Here is a 20,590-nt window from a genome sequence, read left to right on the forward strand (position 1 = left end):
CGTTTCTACCGTGGCCATAAAATGAATTAATCTTATCCCAAGGCACCAAAATACCTTAAATTTTAAAAGTTCACATTCTTTTTTTTTTTTTAATCCCTTTGCACTTAAGTGATTAAAAAGTAACGGGATATTTTTAAAAATCTTTTTATTTGACCTATTTGTTTTACACGCACATTTTATATGCTTTATTTGATTTCTTTATTCATACGTTTGAATTTCATTTCCTTTTGGGTGTATTCTTCTTATTGTGTTTAAGCTTTACCAACTTTATTTTTCTGTTCTACTAAAAGTGGCCTTTATTCAAAGAGTAAATTGGAGTCATGAATAATAATAACTCCAAGAGTAAATTTGCGTCATGAATAATAATGACTCCCAAGAGAGGCCTCGCCCAGCTCTTTCTTCCCGCTTCCCTCCTTTCCCTCCCTCCCGCCCTCTCTTCCTCATCTTCCTTCGGCAGCTCGAACCTCCCGGCCTCGTCAGCGTGTAGCACCGCCGAGCCGAGCACCAACATGACGACACCGGCTCTCCGCTAACTGGGATTCCGCTTTCCACGGTGGACTTCTACGGGAGGGAGGGAACCGCTGTCCGTCACCACCGCCGCATGACTGTCACAAAGGTGAGTACTTGGCCGCCCCGGTGCGTGCGGGGAAGACGACATCTTAGCCGGTGTTAGTAAGCACTTTTCGCCCACAACATCCGTGACACGTGCACCTGCTAACTTTAAGCGCAGCCGGTTGTATTTGTAGAACAATTAAATATGAAGACAAGTCATTTCAAGCAGCATGAATACTTTAATAAGGCAAAACATTTCCTGTCTGGTGTTCCTCAGGCTCCCGTTTTTTGTTTGAACGAGAACTGGACTGAAACCATATTTTACGTAGAAGCGTGTTTACTCGTTGGCCTCATATCCGTGGCAAAAGTTTAATTTTCACCAGAGCGCTTTACTGATAAAGCTCTTAAAATCCTTCTTGGGGTTTCCTATCTAACATGGTGTGATTCTAGGATCATACCAGTGTAAATTGTGGTGTGCTGTACTAGGTGAGATACATTTCACTATTTTGTACCTTTTCACAGAATTTCATTCCCACATGAATGAAACCGAAGCAGGGGCGTGCAAAGTGCGAGGCAGATGGGGAAGGAGGGACCTAGGTATCTACCTGAGGGGGTTCATCCACTGATATATGGGGGTACCTTTTGTCATCTAGTTGAGGAGCATTTAATTGTTCTGCCTGTCTGTATATGTACCAACAAAAAAAGATGGACAAAGCTGCAGTGGACTTGTGATCTTTGTGGCCGATAGGGACCAGGGACCTCATGTCCAAAAAATTGTGTCGATATCATATTAAAACATGTCATACATCCAAATCTAGAAAACATCACATATAAAAAAAAAAAATCACAATGCATGAATCTTTGCGTATGCATGAAGCCAACATTCCATTTTTTCATCTCAGTCAATGCAGAAATGTTGGAGGACCAGGCTCCTCCCTCTCCACGCCCTTATGTAATTATGCAAATTAATATAAACAGTACCTGGTGGTGGGAATAATCACCCTGCATGACCAGATAATCATATTATCAAGACATGAGTCACGAATGAAAATTATGGAACTTGACAAAATGTGAGCTGGAGATGCTGGTGAACCAAGTGGAGGCCCAAAAAGCAAATCTTTGGTACGCTGTCCCCTGGTGTCAACACCTGGCACAGTGCTGAGCAAGGGAGGACTGCCCGGTACGAGAATAAGGGGGAAAAGTACCCACCCAAAAACAAATAAAATTCCAAACTGTATCCCCCCAAAAAATTAAAAAATGTATTTTCAAATTTCTGTGAATCTGTGAGTGTTGTTGCGAGTGTGGAGGGGGTTGACTTGTACTTGTACTCAATTAAAAAAAAAAAAAATCATTTTTCATTGATATAGTGTAACTGCATGGTCTTTGTTGCTAGGCGGAGATCATAGAGCTCAAATGGGTCTGACCATATGCAAATAAGCAAAAGTGAGTTTTCTGACAATTCTTCTTTGCATATTGATTAAAATAAAAAATAATTAAAAACGCTTCAGAGCATACTATGGAAGCCGCGACTACTCGACTGTATGATACATCAACTAGGGACTGACTAAACAGGAAATTATTATACATGTATTGTCTGACACATTTATCCACCCATCAGTTTCATAATTGTCTCAAATTTGTTTTAATTACAAAATACTCATTGACCAATTTCACACAAAAAGTTGTTTGTTTACATTCGAAGAACCACTTTGCTCACTCAGCTCGTACTGACGGCGTGTTTATGAGACATCCATTCTCTCCTCCCTGCGGGGGTGATGTTGTTTTCAGTGAGACCACCAGTGGTGCAGATGCTTAGGGGTCCCCTTTGTGCGCTCTCGTCTCGCGCCCACATAAACACACTTTAAGACAAAAGAGCAAGCGCTGTGAGCGGGTAATGACCTGACGCTAATTCTTCATCCAGTAGTGGGAGGAGCCGGGTCAAGTATGGACACGTGTGCTGCGTTTTGGCCCATTCGAAATGTGCGGCAAACCAAAACAGTATCACCCTCCGAGGCAAAACCAGCCTCTTGGATGCGGAGTACAGAGGTACCTTGATTTGAGAGTCAGTCATTGTTCTGCCTCGTTGCTGGTTTCTCCGTAGAAGGCCAAGCCAGATAGATTCTCGTTTTTTTTGTTACAGCTTTGATGCGGTAATTAACAAGAAGGATGTCACATTATTATTTAAAAGATTGATTTCCTACAAATTTTGTAGATACGAGTCCGTACCGGCTGGTGCCTGCCTTGCCTTCCGGGATGCAGAGCCGAGTTACAAAACGGACAAGGAAGAACACAGATTGTTCTGCTCAAGCGCTTCCAATAACACTCCCTTTAGGAGTCTCCCTTTTTTGAAGCCATTCTGACTGGTGTTTTATTTTTGGGCAAAAGTTAAGTGTGTCGACCTGGGACTAATTCTGCATTAATTCATAACGTGGTCCTTCTGTTGTCATTGGGTGAATGTATTGTTGGTGGAACTTCTGCCTGGCGACAACCTGAGTGAACGTTTGTTGTCTTAATTAAAGAGATGCTACGTTTCAATGAATAACATTTTTTTCAGAACATGGAAATGATTTTCAGACTTCTATTTCGGCTCACTTTGTGTATTTTAAAAAATTGGAAAGCCAAAAGTCGTCTTCTTATCTGACTGCGTGATGGCCTTCACTGGATTCTGTGTAAAAGTCACAGAGAGTCCGATGTGTAATACTATGGCTTTGATGCGACTATTTTGCCGTCTCTCCTTGCGAAAGTGGCTAAATATAATCTGCTTTCACACTGCCCTTGAAGACCAAAGACCGCGAAACGCCAACTCTTCCGTTACGGCTCCGACGCGCCAATTTTGCCGGATCTCTGCGCGAAAGACTAACCTTCCTGTAAACTCTAGGCATCAGTTTGAACATGTTCGTCACACTCTGTTCGATTATCCCTGAGTCAGGACATTTTTTTTTTGAAAGACTGGTGCAGACATGTTCTGTTGCAGTAAAAGAGTCAAAGGTGTGATGCCACCCTGCGCTGACAGCAAGCTGTGTTGCAGTGTGTGTGGGAGGGTGGGCATTACCGAGTCCTGGGATCAACAAATGCTGAACCTCACCCAACTGGACAGGACATCATGAATCAATAATTTCAAGCTGAGAAATGAGCCGCCAAATTATAGCATGTGGCTTAATGTGGGCTCGTAAAAGTTGATACGTGAGGCGTGTTATGCGCAGGCTGTTAACACATGCCTGACATTCTCACACTTTGTCCAAGCGATGACTCACGTCTGTAGCTATGTAACGAAAACCCAACGTTACCCCCAGCCAAAAACCTCAAAATTTCCATCTTGAACTGTAATTTTTTGGGGGGTAGGGGGGGCATATTTAAATACCTTCCTGAAAAAAAAAAATCAAGTGATGTTTCTCTTTGTAGTAAGTTAAAGAAAAAAACCCGTATTGGTCAGGCCCTTAAAACAACATGAAATGTCCACTTCAATTAATTGGAACAATCAGTAAAAAAAAAAAAAAACATTGACATGCTAACGGTTAGCATTGAGAGTTGGCGATTTAGAAGCTATGCATATTTAAACAAAGGTGGTGGAGCAACACATTTAGACAGATACAATTGTAATGCTTTACATTCTTTTCAATTATGTTACGAAGATGAACGAGCTAGTCTGAGTGTACCCTCTTGAGGTAAATATTGTATCGTTCTGTTTTCCTTATTAAAAACACAAACTTTTTGAGGGGTGGGGGGGCGTAACAGGTTCAGGGAATTTTATTTACTGCAATGCCTTTGCATGTGGGAAAGGAGGGGCACTGTCACCGATGTACTTTTATTGAACAGGACAAATAATAAAACACACAAAAACAATGCTTAAACAGCTGCCGTAGGCTACAACTCGCTCCCATATGCTCACATCGGCCAAACCTGACTCTGGCTACTAATGCCACGCCCCTTAAGGGCGCACATAACACAAATACTAATGCACCAATTAAACATTTCTATTCCATCACGTTTATTGTATTTTTTTCCAACATAGAGAATTTTCAATACTGAAAACACGCTCCAAAATGTTTTGGAACAAGTTGTCATTTCAATCAATTTCATCTGGGAAATTTGATTTGATAAAAATGGCTACATTGAAGTCCGAGCTTGGTCGCTATGTGGGAATATCTTCCAGAAAGGGAAAAAAAATGAACTCTTTAACATTGTATCTACTAAGACAAAAGTCCCAAGTTTTATTTTGGATCCCGTTTTTGATGGGAAAAAAATCCCCACCCTCCATCTTGATCGAGGTCCAACCTTATTTGAGCAACAGTCTGCCTCATTTCGTATTAATCGTCACCGCTGCACTTGATGTGAGGTCGTTCGCGACATGACAGCTGCGGCAGTGCCTTTGCGGATTATTTGATGCTACTCCCACGCGGTCCACACAGCCAGAGGATTACCGCCATAAATAAATAAATAAATAAGTGTGTGTGTGTGTGTGTGTGTGTGTGTGTGTGTGTGTGTGTGTGTGTGTGTGTGTGTGTGTGTTAGTTCCATGTCACACATTGTTGTTTTTTTGGTGGGGGGGTTGAAAAGAGCACCATAGTCAGATCAGATCCTCAGACGTTGAGCATCAAAATGGTGGACAAAGTTTGTTGTGTGTCTGTTTGCCGCCACTTTTTTTTCCCCCCAAGTATTTGCATGAATGAAGGCAAAAACATGGTCAGAAAACCAACAAAAATCTGAATTTTTACATGATTTTTATTAGAGAGGGAACTGTTTCCCTTCTGTTTTTTTTTTACCCCAAACTTAATATTACAGTATTTCTAAAAATATAATCAGTATTTTCTTTGTTGAGAAAAATAACTTTAGTACAGCAAGATTCTGGGGGGTAAAACCATTTTTCGTTTTCTATTTGGTCACCTAAAAGTAATCAGATAATATCTAATGGAAAAATATAAAAATAAAATCAATTAATAATTAATAGTAAAATAGGATGCAAATAAATAAAATATGGAATAACCATTAAGCTGTCAAATTTGCTCAAATAATATACAACAGATGCTGAATTAATTTTAAAATATTGAACACAATGCAGTAGCTAAAATGTGTCAACTGAAGAGTGTTAAAAAAAATTCTTCAATTAATCAGATTCAAAGTCAGACTCCCACTATTTTTATTATTTATTTAGAAGTCCAAGCAAATGAAAGGTCAGTCATCTTCCTCAAAATGATTATTTGATTATATCGATTAAGATGACGAGCCTCTTTCTTGTCGAGGACCATTACCGTTTGAATAAAGTCCTCCAAAAGCCCATATTACCTGTATGAAAAATAAGAGTTAATAAATCTTCATTATTATGCCTATATATGACGAGCATTTAACTCTCCTGTCCTAATTATTATTATTTATTTAAACTTTACCTGCTGTTTCGCAGCATATGGGTCATCGGAGTGTGATTCATTATTCATGAGGAGGAAAAACAAAGATTGGCTCTCGTTTGTTTTTGTCCACCATCTTAATTCCGGAGAAATGGCCCAAATGCCCAAAGGAAGTGGGAACAAAGGAGGAAAAGGCGGAAAAGTAGGTTTCAGCAAAGGAAAGATGTTAGGATGCGTGAACAAAAAGCAGTTGTGAGGGGAGGAATGTCAGAGGGAATGAAGGCAGAAAAAGTAGGTTGAAGCAAAGAAGGAAGGATGTACGTAAGGATAAGGGAAGGAAGGCAGAAACGTGGCATGAAAGGAAGTTGGGCAAGTCACAACGAAGGAAGGAAGGCAGAAAATTGATTAAAGTGAAGGATGGACGGCACTGCCCGCCCTGTTTTACGTGTCTCCTTCCTCCAACACACCTGATTCAAATGATCAAGATCGTTTCAGGCCTCTGCAAAGCTTGCTAAAAAAAAACAGACAGCATAGGAGTCCCACAAGGACCGGATTTGGGCACCCCTGTTGTATAAAGTACATAGAGTAGCTTTCCAAGTGCTATTAGCACAGCTGCAAGTCGGCGTTTCCTGTGTGTGGAGTATCGCAAGACATTAATGCGTTTAGCTGATGGAGGAGATCTGATTAGCGTCTTGTGTGTTGTTTACCAGTGAGGCTCAACACAGCGTTAAGACCAGCCAAGATAATACCCGCCCCACCCCACCGCACAGCCCCCCATCCCCCTTGAGCCGCGGAAAGTGAAACTCACCTTGATGACGGTCGCTATGGTTAGCCTATAGCAGGCTAACTATAGGATGCTTGTCGTGTGGCAGCACAGTGAGGAAGTGGTGAGCACGTCTGTCTCACAGTTTTGGGGTTTGGGCTTCGGATCTCTGCTCGGGTCTCCGTGTGTGAAGTTTTTGGAGAGTCTAAATTGTGAGCGTGTACGGTGGCCAGTGGCTGGTGACCAGTACAGGGTTCACCAAAAGTCAGCTGGGAGAGGCTAGAAAATGGATGTGTGGATTGTATCGAGTAAGGCTGAGTGATTTTGGATTTTTTTTTTTCCTTTCAATATTTGAATTGTGATTCAATATGCAATTATTTTTGTTTTTCAAGATGCTTTTCTCAGATACTGAAATATGACATGACTATGTATAGTATTTTCATATATTGTTGGGCAGTATAGTGTGTCATTTAAACAATTTAAATTTGCTCAAATAATATATTTGTTGATCATTTCTGTTCACAAATTATTTAGCAATTGCGATCAGATGAAATTTGCCCCCTGAAGATGGACTAATTTAAAGTAACACTGCATAATTTCCGTTTTATTGTCTACCCCCGTACCCTTTTTTTTTGAAATACGCGTCTCACAAAAAAGCAAAAGCTAACAACATCCTGATGTTCCATTCTTCTGGCATGTAGTCATCCAAAAAAAAAAATGCTTGACTTCATTCATGGATGAAATCAATTCTGCTAGTTTCCTGTGATGTGGATCCAGGGAGCTGTTAGCTAGCTGCTAACGGTTTAGCCGCATATGTGTTAAGGTATTCATGGGTGCCAATGGAATGGGCCGCGCTGCACGGGCATGCCAAGTGGATGTTACTGGCGTCGGGGTAAGGGGGGAGTGGTGAGATAATGCTGACGCGCTGTACTTTAGTCATCAAAATAATGAAATGGAGCCTTTTATTTTAGTCTGCAATTCCTTTCCGACCAAGTGGACGACTGTGCTCGTACAGTAGTGTCACGTCTCGGCAAACTGTTCAATTTAATTTGTTGGACACATATAGTTCAGTCCCCCCCTCCTCCAGGATCCAAAATGGCATCCTCAAACCAGGAATTATCTACCCCACTAACATAGAGATGGACAAACCAAAACACATCACTTCTTTCCTTTTTATCAAGGGAATCAAGAGTGGTCTGTTCGCCCCGTCCCATGATTAAAAAAAAAAAGTAGTACGGTCCTGTTGTCTTTCGTCAGCCTCAATGACCTTGAAACTTGCCCGCTAACATACGGACGGACAAACGTCACTTCCCGAATGTTGTGTTTGTTCTTTTTGGCATTTAGGTCGCATTAGAAGCGAAGCTCCTATTTCAGAAAGCAACATCTGCCTAAACCTCTCATGACAATGAACAAAAATAAATAGGGCCGTCCACTATTTAACTTTTACCTTTTTTTTCCCTCCTCTCTGCTTCAGCATTAAAAATAATACAGTTCTGTCATTTTACATCATTACGAAGTAGCTAACACAGAAAAGAAAATCTAATTTCTTTTAGTATAAACAGAAATATGAATTATAATAATCTTCACAGCACTGTGACATGATCGTTACCAGCAAACTGCATTTCCTTTCATTTAGCTAAGTGCTAAGTGCTTGTGTTGGCGTGAGTGGAGTCTAATAGACTGTAAGGACAGGGCAAGAGCTAGCAAGTCCAAAGAGAAGCTCTGTGATCAAAACATCCACAGGATTAATAGCTGGATACAACACAAGAGCTAGTTAAGCTAATAGCCATCTAGCTTCTGTGAAAAACATAAGTGCTTGTTCCCTAACTGTTCTGTTGAGAAGACAAGTGCTAGTCTTTTGATGTTGACCTTCCGACGGCCTGGCGTTGTCGCTTGTTATTAGCTGTCTGACTGTATTTTGACTGCCAAACACCTGCTTGCGTTGCCTTTGTTGCAGTCTGCATTTGGCGATAGCCTATGGGCTAAAATTCAAATCACTGTATTAATTGAATCCCTTCATCGTAATGCTCGGTCTCCGTATCATGATATAAAATTGAGTATTGTGTGAAAAATTAGATTGGAAGTATTTCTGAACGGGTTGTATGCAGTTGTCCTTTGTAAAAGCTAAATTGATGAAAAAAGACCAACAAAAAAAAAAGATACTGTGTAATGTAATTTTGAGAACATCTTATGCAGATCTCAAAAGTCAACATTAAAACTGAGCATTCTGGTACAAAAAAAAAAATGAAATAATGTTTATATCAACATTTACTTTACAATGTAATCTATTGTATTCATTTAGCCACCCTAGCTAGCCAGCTCCAGCTCGTAGCTAGCTGGCGTGGCGCAAGATAGCGTGGTGTATCACTGTTGGATATGGACTCACCGTTTTTTAAACCAGTTCCGAGATGGATTACAAAAACTGAAAGACGCAAGACAACAGTACCTTTTTTTTATTTTTATTTTATTTTTTTTATATATTGCGTGGGAGGAACCATTCTATTGTGACTCACACAGCACATTCATTAAATGAAAGTGGGGAAAAAAGTCTTGAAAAATAATTTCTCTTTTTATTCGCTTGCAGGCTACACGTTGGTTTATGCAAATTATGTAAGACAACAGGTTTGTAGCATTTTTTTTTAATTCTAGAGCAGGGGGAAATCATGCCATTGTGACTTAGGTGGAAAGACAAACAAAATTCCTCAAACAAAAACTGAATTTTTTTGTATGTTTGTTTTGTTTGTTAGCTAGCTTTCTACTTCCTGGTTCATTCACGGAGGACATAGTAGGAAAGTGGTCCGGAATTGAGATGGACTTTTCCATCATGATTAAAATTGCCAAAATGAAAAAAAAGGCATACATTTCTTCATTTAAGTTTTCATTTTGTTGAAAATAACTTAAGATGGATGGGACTCTACCATCTGCATTCTGAAGCAGAGGGGAACAGTTCTCAAAAAGTATAACTAAATTCCCAAATTAGAATTTAACATTATTAGTGAAGCGCCTGCAAGTGTTTCTCTGGAGTGACCATTGGACTTTGTCATCTGCAAAGCATGATCGGTTGCAGAATGTCCATTTTCCAAAAACCGAACTGTAAACCATATTCAGATTTCGACTTGAACTCCGCAGTTGAATTGAGTGCATCAGCTATTGAGCAGCCCTCCGTGCTCCTCCCTTGTTTGACCGTGTGAAGGCCACTTTGCTTCTCTCTCTTTTTTTTTTCTGTACTCTTTTGGACCAATCAGCTGGCCTTCTCCGCTCTTTGGCCTCTTGCACAACCTTTGGCTTTCACTGGCAGGCTTGTGGACAGGCGAGTGTCCATGTAGGACTCTGCAAAGACACTGTTGGGGACACACAGAATCGAATCAGTACAATTAGGAGGGGAAATGGGCTTCTTGAAATGTTTATTCCCACTATACTACGTCTTTTATTTCCATGTTATTACAAGTCAGTCCTTGTGATGTTATGATATTCTCATTTTAGCATTATTTTTACATTTAGACATTTTTCCCCATCTTTCAACTTAATCATTCTATTAGAACTTTATTCCGCTCGCATGGCGACATATTTTTTTCGTTGATTGTCAAAACTTTATTCCTGTAGTTTTATAGAGCACTTTAAACACAACCATCAATAAAAATCTGACATATAAACAACAAAGACAGATAAAACAATCAACGAATTACCTGAAAACAGGATACACAATAAAACAGCGCCGACTCGCATGCTGAGTCGAAAGCCATCGAATCAAAATGTGTTTTTAAAACCACTTTTAAAACGATTTCATTATTACTATTACAATACCATCCCCGGTAACATTATGACTTTATTATGCAAAGAGAGCGAGCTATCATGTCCTACCTCTCTCTCTCTCGCTCTCAACCCCCCCCCCCACCCTCCCTCTCTCTCAAAGGGAGTGTACACACTCATCTTCCTTGTGCTTGTTCACACACGCATTTGCCTTCACGCAGAGTGCGTGTGGACGCGGCGGCGGTGCTGGATGTAGCGGAGATAAAGTCAATGTTTCTTTTCCCCCGTGCCGATCCGCTTTGCCCCGGAGACATAACAGATCGTCCCTCAAGGACCCCTTCCCGCTGACTGCCCCACGGTTCCACCTCCTGCGGTCAGGGTGAGTCTCATTCTCCTCCCCGAGCGAGTGCTTTCATGTCCTGGTGTGACAGGTCACTGTGTGGAATTTGGCGTTGGCTTATTGATCTTTTTACTCTACTGGCTGCTAAGTCCACAGCTGAACTTTTTCCCCTGGAGCACAACTCCAGATGAGCTCGGACAAGATGAAACGTAATTGTGTGCTGCCAACTTCAAAATGGACCGCCGGAGGCACACTTTGTCATTGCCTCCTCCTGAAGTTGACGCAGACTCTGTCCATAAAGATGACAATGACATCATCTGTGGTCTTGAGCCTCTCCGTTCCAAGTCTTGGATGGGGGGATATTTGATGGCAATCGGAGCTTTTAATTGGGGCATCACTGTGGACTCGTGGTCAGCACGTCTGCCTCACAGGTCAGAGGTTCTGGCTTGGAATCTCAGCTGGATTTTGCATGTTTCCTCCCACATTCCAAATAATGCAAATCCAACGTGGTTTGACGCCTTGGATTTGGAGATGTTAGATTGACTTTATAATTGGGGCAGTATGGCGGACAAGTGGTTGACATGTCGGCTTTTTGGACTGAAGGAAAACGTAGTGTAAGAGCAGAATTCAATGGAACGTAAAGAAATGAACAGTTTGTGCATCGTGATTTAGTGCTTTCCATCCCCACCACCCAAAATAAAATAAAATACATAAATTCAAGTGAATGAGACAAGTATTTTATGGAGTCAAAATGATCATCTTATTCGAATACTTTGACAGTATTTTCCACATTCCGAAAATTCCCACGCTCCCTAAATTCTACACTTTTAACAGTAAAATTGGCACATTTTCACAATGGAATTACACATTTACATCCGGTTTTCACACTTCCTCAAACCATTATTCAACAACTATTAAATTCATTTTTAAAAAAATGCAGGAACTATTCCAGGTCTCAAAATGTTCACAATAAAATTCCGAAGTAAAAGTTATTTCACAAATGGTCACTGTCGTGCGGAAACGCCCTATGTCCAAATTGGGTTTCATCATTTTCTTCACAAATTGATATCTTGACCGATTCAAACCATTTTAAGTCTCGCATTCAACATTTCTACAATTCAGTCAATTTCACAGCATTTACTTCCAACTCTTTGACAAGCACACAAAATTTCAATGGAAAATCTCTTGTTCTTTTGTTGTTTAGACTCCATTTTCATGCACATATTTTTCATACATCGACACAAATGTTGTGTTACCATTTTGCCACTTGCGTAATCCATTCCAGACTGCCGCTATCATAAAACATGATGTCTGCCAATCACGTAGCCCTCCGCGCTCGCTCCTGTACATGTTAATCATTACATCTCTCAATGTGCTCCCTTATCCGTCCGCTAGTAAAAAAAAAAAAAAAAAAACAAAACTTGAAGGACTTATCTGATCATGGAGAATGGTGGACGCCAACAGTTATTCATTTATGACCAAATGCCTTAGAAAAAGTGCAAAACAGTCACAACTGGAAGCCTTTATGAAAATGCAAATTGGAAACTTTTTATTTGTTGTTCCACACAGATTTTTTTTTTTTAATCTTGAACTTGACAAATAGACCATATATTAAAATAACTAAAACTAACACTAAATCTAATGAAAGCTAAATAAAATAAAACATTTTTGAAAAAAAAATCAACATGAAAACAAACAAACTTGCTCTGAAAACTAATTCAAACTCAGTGAATTAAAAAAAAATCAAAATGAAATAAAAACTACTATAAAACTAGTATAACCCTGAATAGGCGAGGTTGTGGTTCAACATAATAGAAATTTCAACTTCACATTCAATTACGCGTCTGGCCTGACATACAGAAAATGACACAAAATTGTGAGATAGACGTACCAGAAATGTACCGCATTGTGTCACTTATACATCAAATTCATCCCTAAATATCATTTTAATAAATATTCTCTGTGAAATGTTTTCTCCTTCACATACAATGTAATAAATAGTAGGTCAGGTGAGTCCTGGAGACTGGCTTTTGCAACATTTATTCGACTGCATTCGTGTTTTTATGACAACCTCCCTCAACACCTTTCTGGAAAAAAAAAAGATGCACTGACTTTATAGCAGTTTATTTGTGCGAATGCATTTTTGTAACAAGGAACTTTTCTGGCACGATAATGTTTGGCACCTGTACATTCCTCGACTTGTGGGATGGGTTCTACATGGACACAAGGTGAAAGGAGAAAGGTCAATGTTGGCCTTTTGGATTAAAGACTGGCACAAGGTCACTGTTGTTTGGATTGGGAGTGCTGGCCGACAATTGGATTTGAAGTTATTGATGTGGGTTAGCGGCTTGTAAGCGTGCTACTTGTAGCGCCGCGCCGCCCGCTTCGGCGCTGTGTTGACATCACATGTAAACTTTGAACTCCCCGCGAATGCTTGGCCAAAAGAGGAGTGGCCCGCCTGTGTACTAGGTCATCACTTGCTTTAAATGCGGTATGGCATGCTCTATATACTGCAGCATTAAACTATAGTTACAGAGACGCAGATGTGCCATACACTCCTTTTCTGCTTCGCTTTCTGAGCCAGACGTGGTCAAAACATACCGGCATAAATGAATACATCAAGGCTTATTTTGGGTTTTTTTTTTTTTTTTTTTTGATCTGCGAGGAGCCGCGTGTAAAAATAGCCACCATGGTCTTTTTCGTCATCCGGTTCTCAGACAGGCTGCCCGCCCACCGCGACGACTGCAAGATGCCAGCATCTATTGTCTCGTTACAATCTGCTTTTTAAGACACTATCTTAAATTATTGCTCTCTGTCGTGTACCTACGTCTGAATGAAAAACATGTGAAAAGGGGTCGCGACAGTATCGTCAGTAATATCGTCAGCAATATCTCTTTCTCCAATCCAATGCTTATATGGTCCTAAAAACCATTCCCAACACTCTCTTTTCTTTATTTTATGTCAATCAACACAGCGCGGCCCTCGCAAGCGTTGGAATGGCCGATTAATGCGATGCCAGTTAGACGTCGGGACGTGCCAAGAAGCGTCTTGGCGTTCCACCTTGGCAGCGTCTCCGCATAAAGACCTGGCTGCTCGTGGATCGACCCAAATGCTGCCAGGGATTATCGCACATAGCCAAGTGTAAACAAACCTCTGTCAGGGCACGCTTTGGTGATGCAGTCGAAAAAGGAGTGGAGCCGCCAGTGTCGATTGACCTTTGGCCATAGTCAAATAATGGTCTTGGTCTTTATTGTGAGGCATGTGACGTCTCTTTACAAGAGACCACTTAGTTACCTCCACCAAGGAATGCGTGGAACAAAGTCCAGTATGTTGATACTCACGTTCAGGCATGGATCTCAATCAAACTATCACTCCATTTGATTCAGTAGGTCGTAATGGCCAGGATCGCTTTTACCTGCGAGGCCTAACGAATCTCCACAGCGTTGAGGGGAGACATTCCAGCTTGTCAGTGGCGGCCCGAGGGCAAAAGAAGATAGAGGAGAGCGTAAACTGAGATGTGGCGCGTCACCATTCTTATTCTTTTTGTGGCTCTCTTAAGTCGAGCTGAAAGTATCACCTTTTAACTTGATCTACAGTAACGCTGCTGTACCATTCGGTTAGTCATCTTAGCTTTGTAGCAACTCCTTGCGCCCTCTATTAGTCTACTGGTTTATTTCCTGGTATCTATTCCACACTCAACTCAACTCAACTGTATTTATCGAGCACTTTCAAACAGCCATTGCTGCATACAAAGTGCTGTACATAGAGCAACTAACATATATACAACAATAAAGCAATAATCAGTAACAAAGATGGTAGTAGGCACCAAACAGTAAAACTCGTGACACTGAGAGATAGGCTAGTAGTCCTGCTGTTCCGTTTTTGTCCTCCTCCTGGCATACTCTCCTGGCTTTTGGTATGTCAAACTCGAGACAATTATGGTTTTACTGCTTGTTGTTACCACTCCCGGGTGTACTGTCCTATCTCCTGGTTACGCTACGCTGGGTACCGCCCTCCTGTGACCACCATCTGGTGTCTCTTCCAAAAAGGAGCAAATTGTGGTCTTGCAGGTTTTTGACCTCCACTGGCCCCCTCCGAGCGTACTCCGCCTGTTCTCCTGGTATCTCCTCTTTGCTCTTGACACTGCACTGCAAGATGAGTAAATGGTGGTCCTGTTGTTGGGTTGTCGCCCTCTTATGACAACCTCCCGGAGTAGTCGCCTGTCTCCTGGTATCTTTTGTCCACTTAACATTGTACTGGAAGACAAAGGATCAGATCTTGGATCGTTTTACTGCGTTGTGGCACTCCTGTGGCCCTCTGCATCTCTACTAGCCTGTCTCCGCATATCACCACCACACTCTCAGTACAAACAGCCTCATGCTAGTGCGATGCTAGTGCTATAACAATGATAAAGTGATATTTACCAAAAAAAGTGGTAGCATGTAGTCAACAACCTGGTTCAAGGAGGATGAACTTTATCTTACTTCACTCAGTTGAAATGACTGATGCAGACAGTAAACCAATAAATCCGGCGATGACTTTTGGTTACTGTACCTTCGATTGACCGCACAGGAAGCCATTTAAGGTGACTTGGAGGCAGTCGTCAAGACTTGAGCTTCCATGTCAGTAGCTGCCCAGTCTCAATGTCTTGTCTGTCAAACTCCTCCCGCCCTTTATTTATAAGTAATGAGCATGCAGCAGGCAGGCTGGCAGGCGGAGTAGCCAAGTAGACATTCTGGCTGGCTCGCCTTGGTCCCAGTGGACCAGACTCGCTTATCTTGCGCCATAATGACATATGCATCGATTATCCGGCAACGGAGGCCGCTCAAAAAAAATACAGTATATACTGGTACCTCTGATCTTGGTAATGGCTTGTCATCATTGACGTTTGACTGCATCAACTTTGCCCGGGCGATGGAATCAGAAGAAAAACAAAGATTGACAAATTAATTCTCATCCTGGACTGGAGAATATATCATCAAAATGAAAAATAATCATTGGATAGGTTATGGTTTGTGAATAAGCGTTAACATACAGACCATTTAAACATACAAATAAACATAGAGAAAGGAAGAGGAACTAAAAACGCTACCCTGTGGAACCCCACACACCTAGCGCATCGTTGCGGTGCCATCAAAACATCGAATCCATCTGGTTACGCTTACGTCACCATTGGAGAGACGTACTACTATTGCTACTAGTACAATTGTCACTTCTAATACCGCTTCTGTTACTGCTCATTTGTACTACTTCTACAACATTTTTATGACTCACCTTAGTAATAAAAATGACTACAACCTCTATTACTATTCCTACTTTCTACAACTACCACTACTTTTACGGTTTGTGTACTGTACTGTACTCTTCTGTTTATACAATTACTAATACTCTGTGGCGGGGTGGCCATCGTGAATTTCGGGAAAATGTGTTAATTTTCCCGAACGGCTGCTGTGTTTCCGGGCCTGTCCTGGGCATCATGAAAATATATTTATTTTTTCTGGGGTTTGAAAATGATGAAACCGATGTTCCTATTCAGTAAGCAGTCCTTACAATTAAATCAAAGCATTTACATTTTATGTGTGTTTTGCCTAATTCAAAGATAATCCTGGTTTTCCTCATCATTTTTTTTTGTGCCTCCTTGGTGGAGCTGTTAAAGTATTGGTGTTTTTTTTTTTTTTTGCCTCCTTGGTGGAGCTGTTAAAGTATTGGTGTTTTTTTTTTTTTTTGCCTCCTTGGTGGAGCTGTTAAAGTATTGGTGTTTTTTTTTTTTTTTGCCTCCTTGGTGGAGCTGTTAAAGTATTGGTGTTTTTTTTTTTTTTTTCTTGGCCACAGAGCCTATAAATAGAGCGTCTTCCTTTTTGTTGTCAGATGTCATGGCGTCCTCAGTACCGCAGCTCCAAGTTCCGGCACGTGTTCGGCAAGGCGGCCCCCAAAGAGAGCTGCTACGACGGCGTGCCCATCACGCTCAGCGTCCAGGACAACAACTTCTGCGCCGTCAACCCTCGCTTCCTCGCCGTCATCACCGAGTGCGCGGGGGGCGGGGCCTTCCTGGTCCTCTCTGTCCATCATGTAAGTGTCGGTGACAAAAGATGTCGTGCCGCGTAAAAGGTTGGACATCTGCGCTCACTCCTTGGGGGGGTCATGATTAAGCCTGAAAATGGATACTGTACATTTACAAAAATCCGCATCATTACAAGATGGAAAGGATTTTTTTCTAGGCCGATTCATGGAAATCCGTTTTAGTGTAATTGTACTTTTTGTACTGCTGCTACTACTATTATTACTTTGACTTCTTTTACTACTCCTACCACCATTTTTTTTCATTCACAGTCAGAAGCTGAGCTTTTCAATTGTTTGTTTAAATAATGCATTTTTTTTCCTCCTCTGAATGTATTAGCTTTGTTTTTTTTTGTTTTTGTTTTTTTTTTACTTTACCTGTGTGTGTATCCTCTTCACAGACCGTTTTGAACATGCTTGTATTTGATATAATTTATGCACCAGTCTCTGTACGCTCAGTTTAAATATATACCATAGTCATAAAAGACAGCCATACAGATATTTAAATGTATTTTATGATTTTTATTTTTTATTTTTTAAACATCATATTAACTCCTCAGACGGGTAAAGTGGACCCTCACCACCCGCGCGTGTCGGGCCACAGGGGCAATGTGTTGGACGTAAAATGGAATCCCTTTGACGACTACTGCATCGCCTCCTGCTCTGAGGATGCCACGGTTTGAAAACACAGAGACACACACACACACAGACACGCATGCTCGTGCACACAGAATCTGTACTCTACCGAGGCGTCATTCCCTTGAATACGAGGGGAGTAGAGGTGAGATAATTTTCTGGTGCCTCACAAAAGGCTTAAAGAGGAACCAGGAGTCATCCCACACATTCCTCAGGAGTAACTCATCCAGCTTTACCTCCTCAGAGGTGACGTTTGCACTTCGCTGGTTGATTTCCAAATGTGGTCCTCTTTACAACTCTGCAGAAAAAATACCCAAAGTTTCAGGCTTTTGCTAGAAAGTTTTAAAGAAGGCAGGAAAAGCCAACTAGAATAGCCGAACTTTATTTGCTGATTTGTTGTTTGTTTTTTTTTTTGTTTGTTTTTTTTAAATAAGACAAAAACCTAGCTTTTGAACCGGGGTGTGTAGACTTTTTATGTACAGTGTATGTACTCAATACTTTCAACTCATTCGCTGCCATGAATGTCGATAGATGCCAGTATGTCGGCTTGACAATGAAATGTGAATGAATTAATGAATGAATGTGTATCTCCAGGTGAAGGTATGGGAAATCCCCCCTCACGGGCTCTTCAAGAACATGACAGTGGCCTGGAAGGAGCTACAGGGCCACAGCCGCCGGGTGGGCCTCATCGAGTGGCACCCCACCGCCAACAACATCCTCTTCAGCACCGCATATGACTACAAGGTCAAGAGCTCACCACTGTGTCCAAATACTATTATCAGGCACCGGAGTGTATCACAATGCAGCCAAACAGGTCTTAACTATTTAAAGGCGATGCATTCTTATGATAGAGATCACACACAGCTTCACCAAAAAAAAAAAAAAAAAATGAGGGAGGTTGGCCAGCCAAGAAGTAATGAAAGCATGGATTGTTGTCACAAAAAAAAAAAACTAAATTAAAAAAAATAAATAAAATGGACAAACCCCACCAAGTTGATGATTCAATTCAGAAATGTGGTTAAAGCTAAAAAAATAAATAAATAAAAATAAAAAAGATAAAATAAAATCGCCTGCTATGTTTTGGAATAATCCGGAACAGGGGTGCATGCCACAAATGTGAACAGACACAAAATAATCTTAGAGGAAAAACGTTACAAAAAGCTCAAAACTGACACAGTACAAGTTAGGGAGCTGGAAAATAGAGCCAGGAAAAAAAACTTCATGAACAAAAAGCGCTTGCAGAAGGCAAAGAAATAAATAACGAAAATAGCTTGTCACAAAAAAGACAAGAAAATCCAATCCATGGCGTAGACAAAAACGGCAGACAAAAATCAAGTGTCCAGAGAATAAGCACTTGGTACGAGAGTCGTGAGCAAGGCAAATAATCCGACAGTAAATTGTCGGCGTAGCAGTCCTTACGCACTCCACCGATGGTGACACGTGACAGGTGCGGTGTTGGAGGGAAACGCCCACCACTCCCGCTGGAAACTGAAACCAAGAACAAACACGAACGTGGCAACGCCAAAGATAAAGATTTAGGCACTTTACAGTGCTTGATGCGTCCCCTCCTGCCGCCCCAGGTGATGATCTGGAACCTGGACTGTCCGGAGCAGGTGATCAAGAATCCCGTGCGGACCATCAGCGTCCACACGGACGTGGTGCTGTCCATGTCCTTCAACACGGATGCCAGCCTCTTGGCCACAACGTGCAAAGACAAGAAAGTGCGGCTCCTGGAGCCGCGCTCGGGGACCCTGCTGCAGGTAATTTGGGAAGCTATGGGAATCCGGTCTTTTTGAACCTTCTGGGCAACCGTACTTCAAGTTTTATACAGAAACTTTGTTGACTTCAACCCTTTGTCCTTTCAATTGATGGGTGAAAAAAAGTGTCCAAAATGTCAACGTAAACTTGTGCATTTAATGAAGACGCTAATGGCGGCCATCACTTCCATGGCTTTACCTGACGCACGGAGATTTCGACTGACTCCACTTTGACTGGCTTTTGACCGCGTGCGTGAAAAGGCTGCCCTGTCACGATTTGCAACCCATGTCCTGTGCCGGTTGCCAGGAAGCCAACTGCAAGACGCACAAGGCCACCAAGGTGCTGATTCTGGACAACGTCAACAAGCTGCTCACCGCAGGCACGTCCAGATGGAACGACAGGCAGATTGCACTCTGGGATCTGGTAAGGACCAATTTCATTTTTGCACTTTGTTTTTTATTTTATTTTACCTAATGTTAGTTGATTATATTTTCTTAATGGACGGCACGGTGACCAACTGGTTAGCACGTTCGCCTCATAGTGCAGAGGTGCAGGGTTTGAATCCGGGCTCCGGCCTTCGTGTGTGGAGTTTGCATGTTCTCCCCCCGTGCCTGTGTGGGTTTTCTCTGGGTACTCCGGTTTCCTCCCACATTGTAAAAACATGCATGGTAGGTTAGCGCCCTAAATTGTCCCTAGGTGTCATTGTGCTGGGTTTTTTTCTACAAAATTTAAATACTTGAGTTCACTTTGTTTTATCAAAATTAATTTTACATCTGCATTTTGTTTTATTTATTCATCCCCTTAACATTGTTTTAAAAGAAAACGATCATACATTATCATGATTATCATCCCCGATTATAGTCTCAAAATGCGAAATTGAATCTGATTTTATATTACGGTTTTGTGCTACTTCAGTTTCCCACATGATGGTTTGGTTGTACTGTATTTGACTTGTGACGTGGTACGCCTAATAGGAGTGATTTTGACTTGAGGAGAAAAATGTTCACGAGCATTTGTAATGATAAGAACGTCTGTCATGTGTGTCAACTCCAGATTATATTCCTTTGACCTCATTTTGCCTCTGTGTCCGAGAGATTGATTTCACTTCTGGCCCAGCACAACAACAACAACAACAACAACAACAATAATAATAATAATAATAATAATTATTATTATTATTATTGTTATTCAAATAACAATCCAGAGTTATGGGGAATTGACAACCTGAATCAGAACGCAAATCGGTTGATGTAACGCTTCAGGTCACTTCAGACAGGTGAAATCCTGTAGTAACACAACACTGACATCTAGTGGACACATTCAAGCACGAGCATTGCAGTTCCTCCAACAGTCCAGTACTGTATTGCGCTGTCATTGGGACCATTTAAAAAA

The 20,590-nt window shown here is 41.4% G+C and overlaps 1 protein-coding gene across 3 annotated transcripts in view; it reads left to right on the plus strand.

Annotated features, from left to right (window-relative positions):
• Positions 1–424: 424 nt before the first annotated feature.
• Positions 425–20,590, plus strand: part of coro2aa (coronin 2Aa) — a 44,580-nt gene continuing 24,414 nt past the window's right edge. For 2 of the 3 annotated variants that reach the window (XM_019862094.1, XM_019862093.1), the window contains exons 1-6: positions 425–616; positions 16,616–16,816; positions 17,365–17,481; positions 18,035–18,184; positions 19,021–19,200; positions 19,505–19,621. In XM_019862094.1, coding sequence (XP_019717653.1) covers positions 602–616; positions 16,616–16,816; positions 17,365–17,481; positions 18,035–18,184; positions 19,021–19,200; positions 19,505–19,621 — 780 coding nt within the window. In that variant the 5' untranslated portion in view covers positions 425–601. Of the gene's footprint in view, positions 617–10,591; positions 10,787–16,615; positions 16,817–17,364; positions 17,482–18,034; positions 18,185–19,020; positions 19,201–19,504; positions 19,622–20,590 lie in introns of those variants that run through there. The other variant, XM_019862095.1, reaches the window with a different exon arrangement.

This window comes from Hippocampus comes, unplaced genomic scaffold (genome assembly GCF_001891065.2).
Source record: "Hippocampus comes isolate QL1 unplaced genomic scaffold, H_comes_QL1_v1.1 scaffold7, whole genome shotgun sequence".
Classification (NCBI taxonomy): domain Eukaryota; kingdom Metazoa; phylum Chordata; class Actinopteri; order Syngnathiformes; family Syngnathidae; genus Hippocampus; species Hippocampus comes.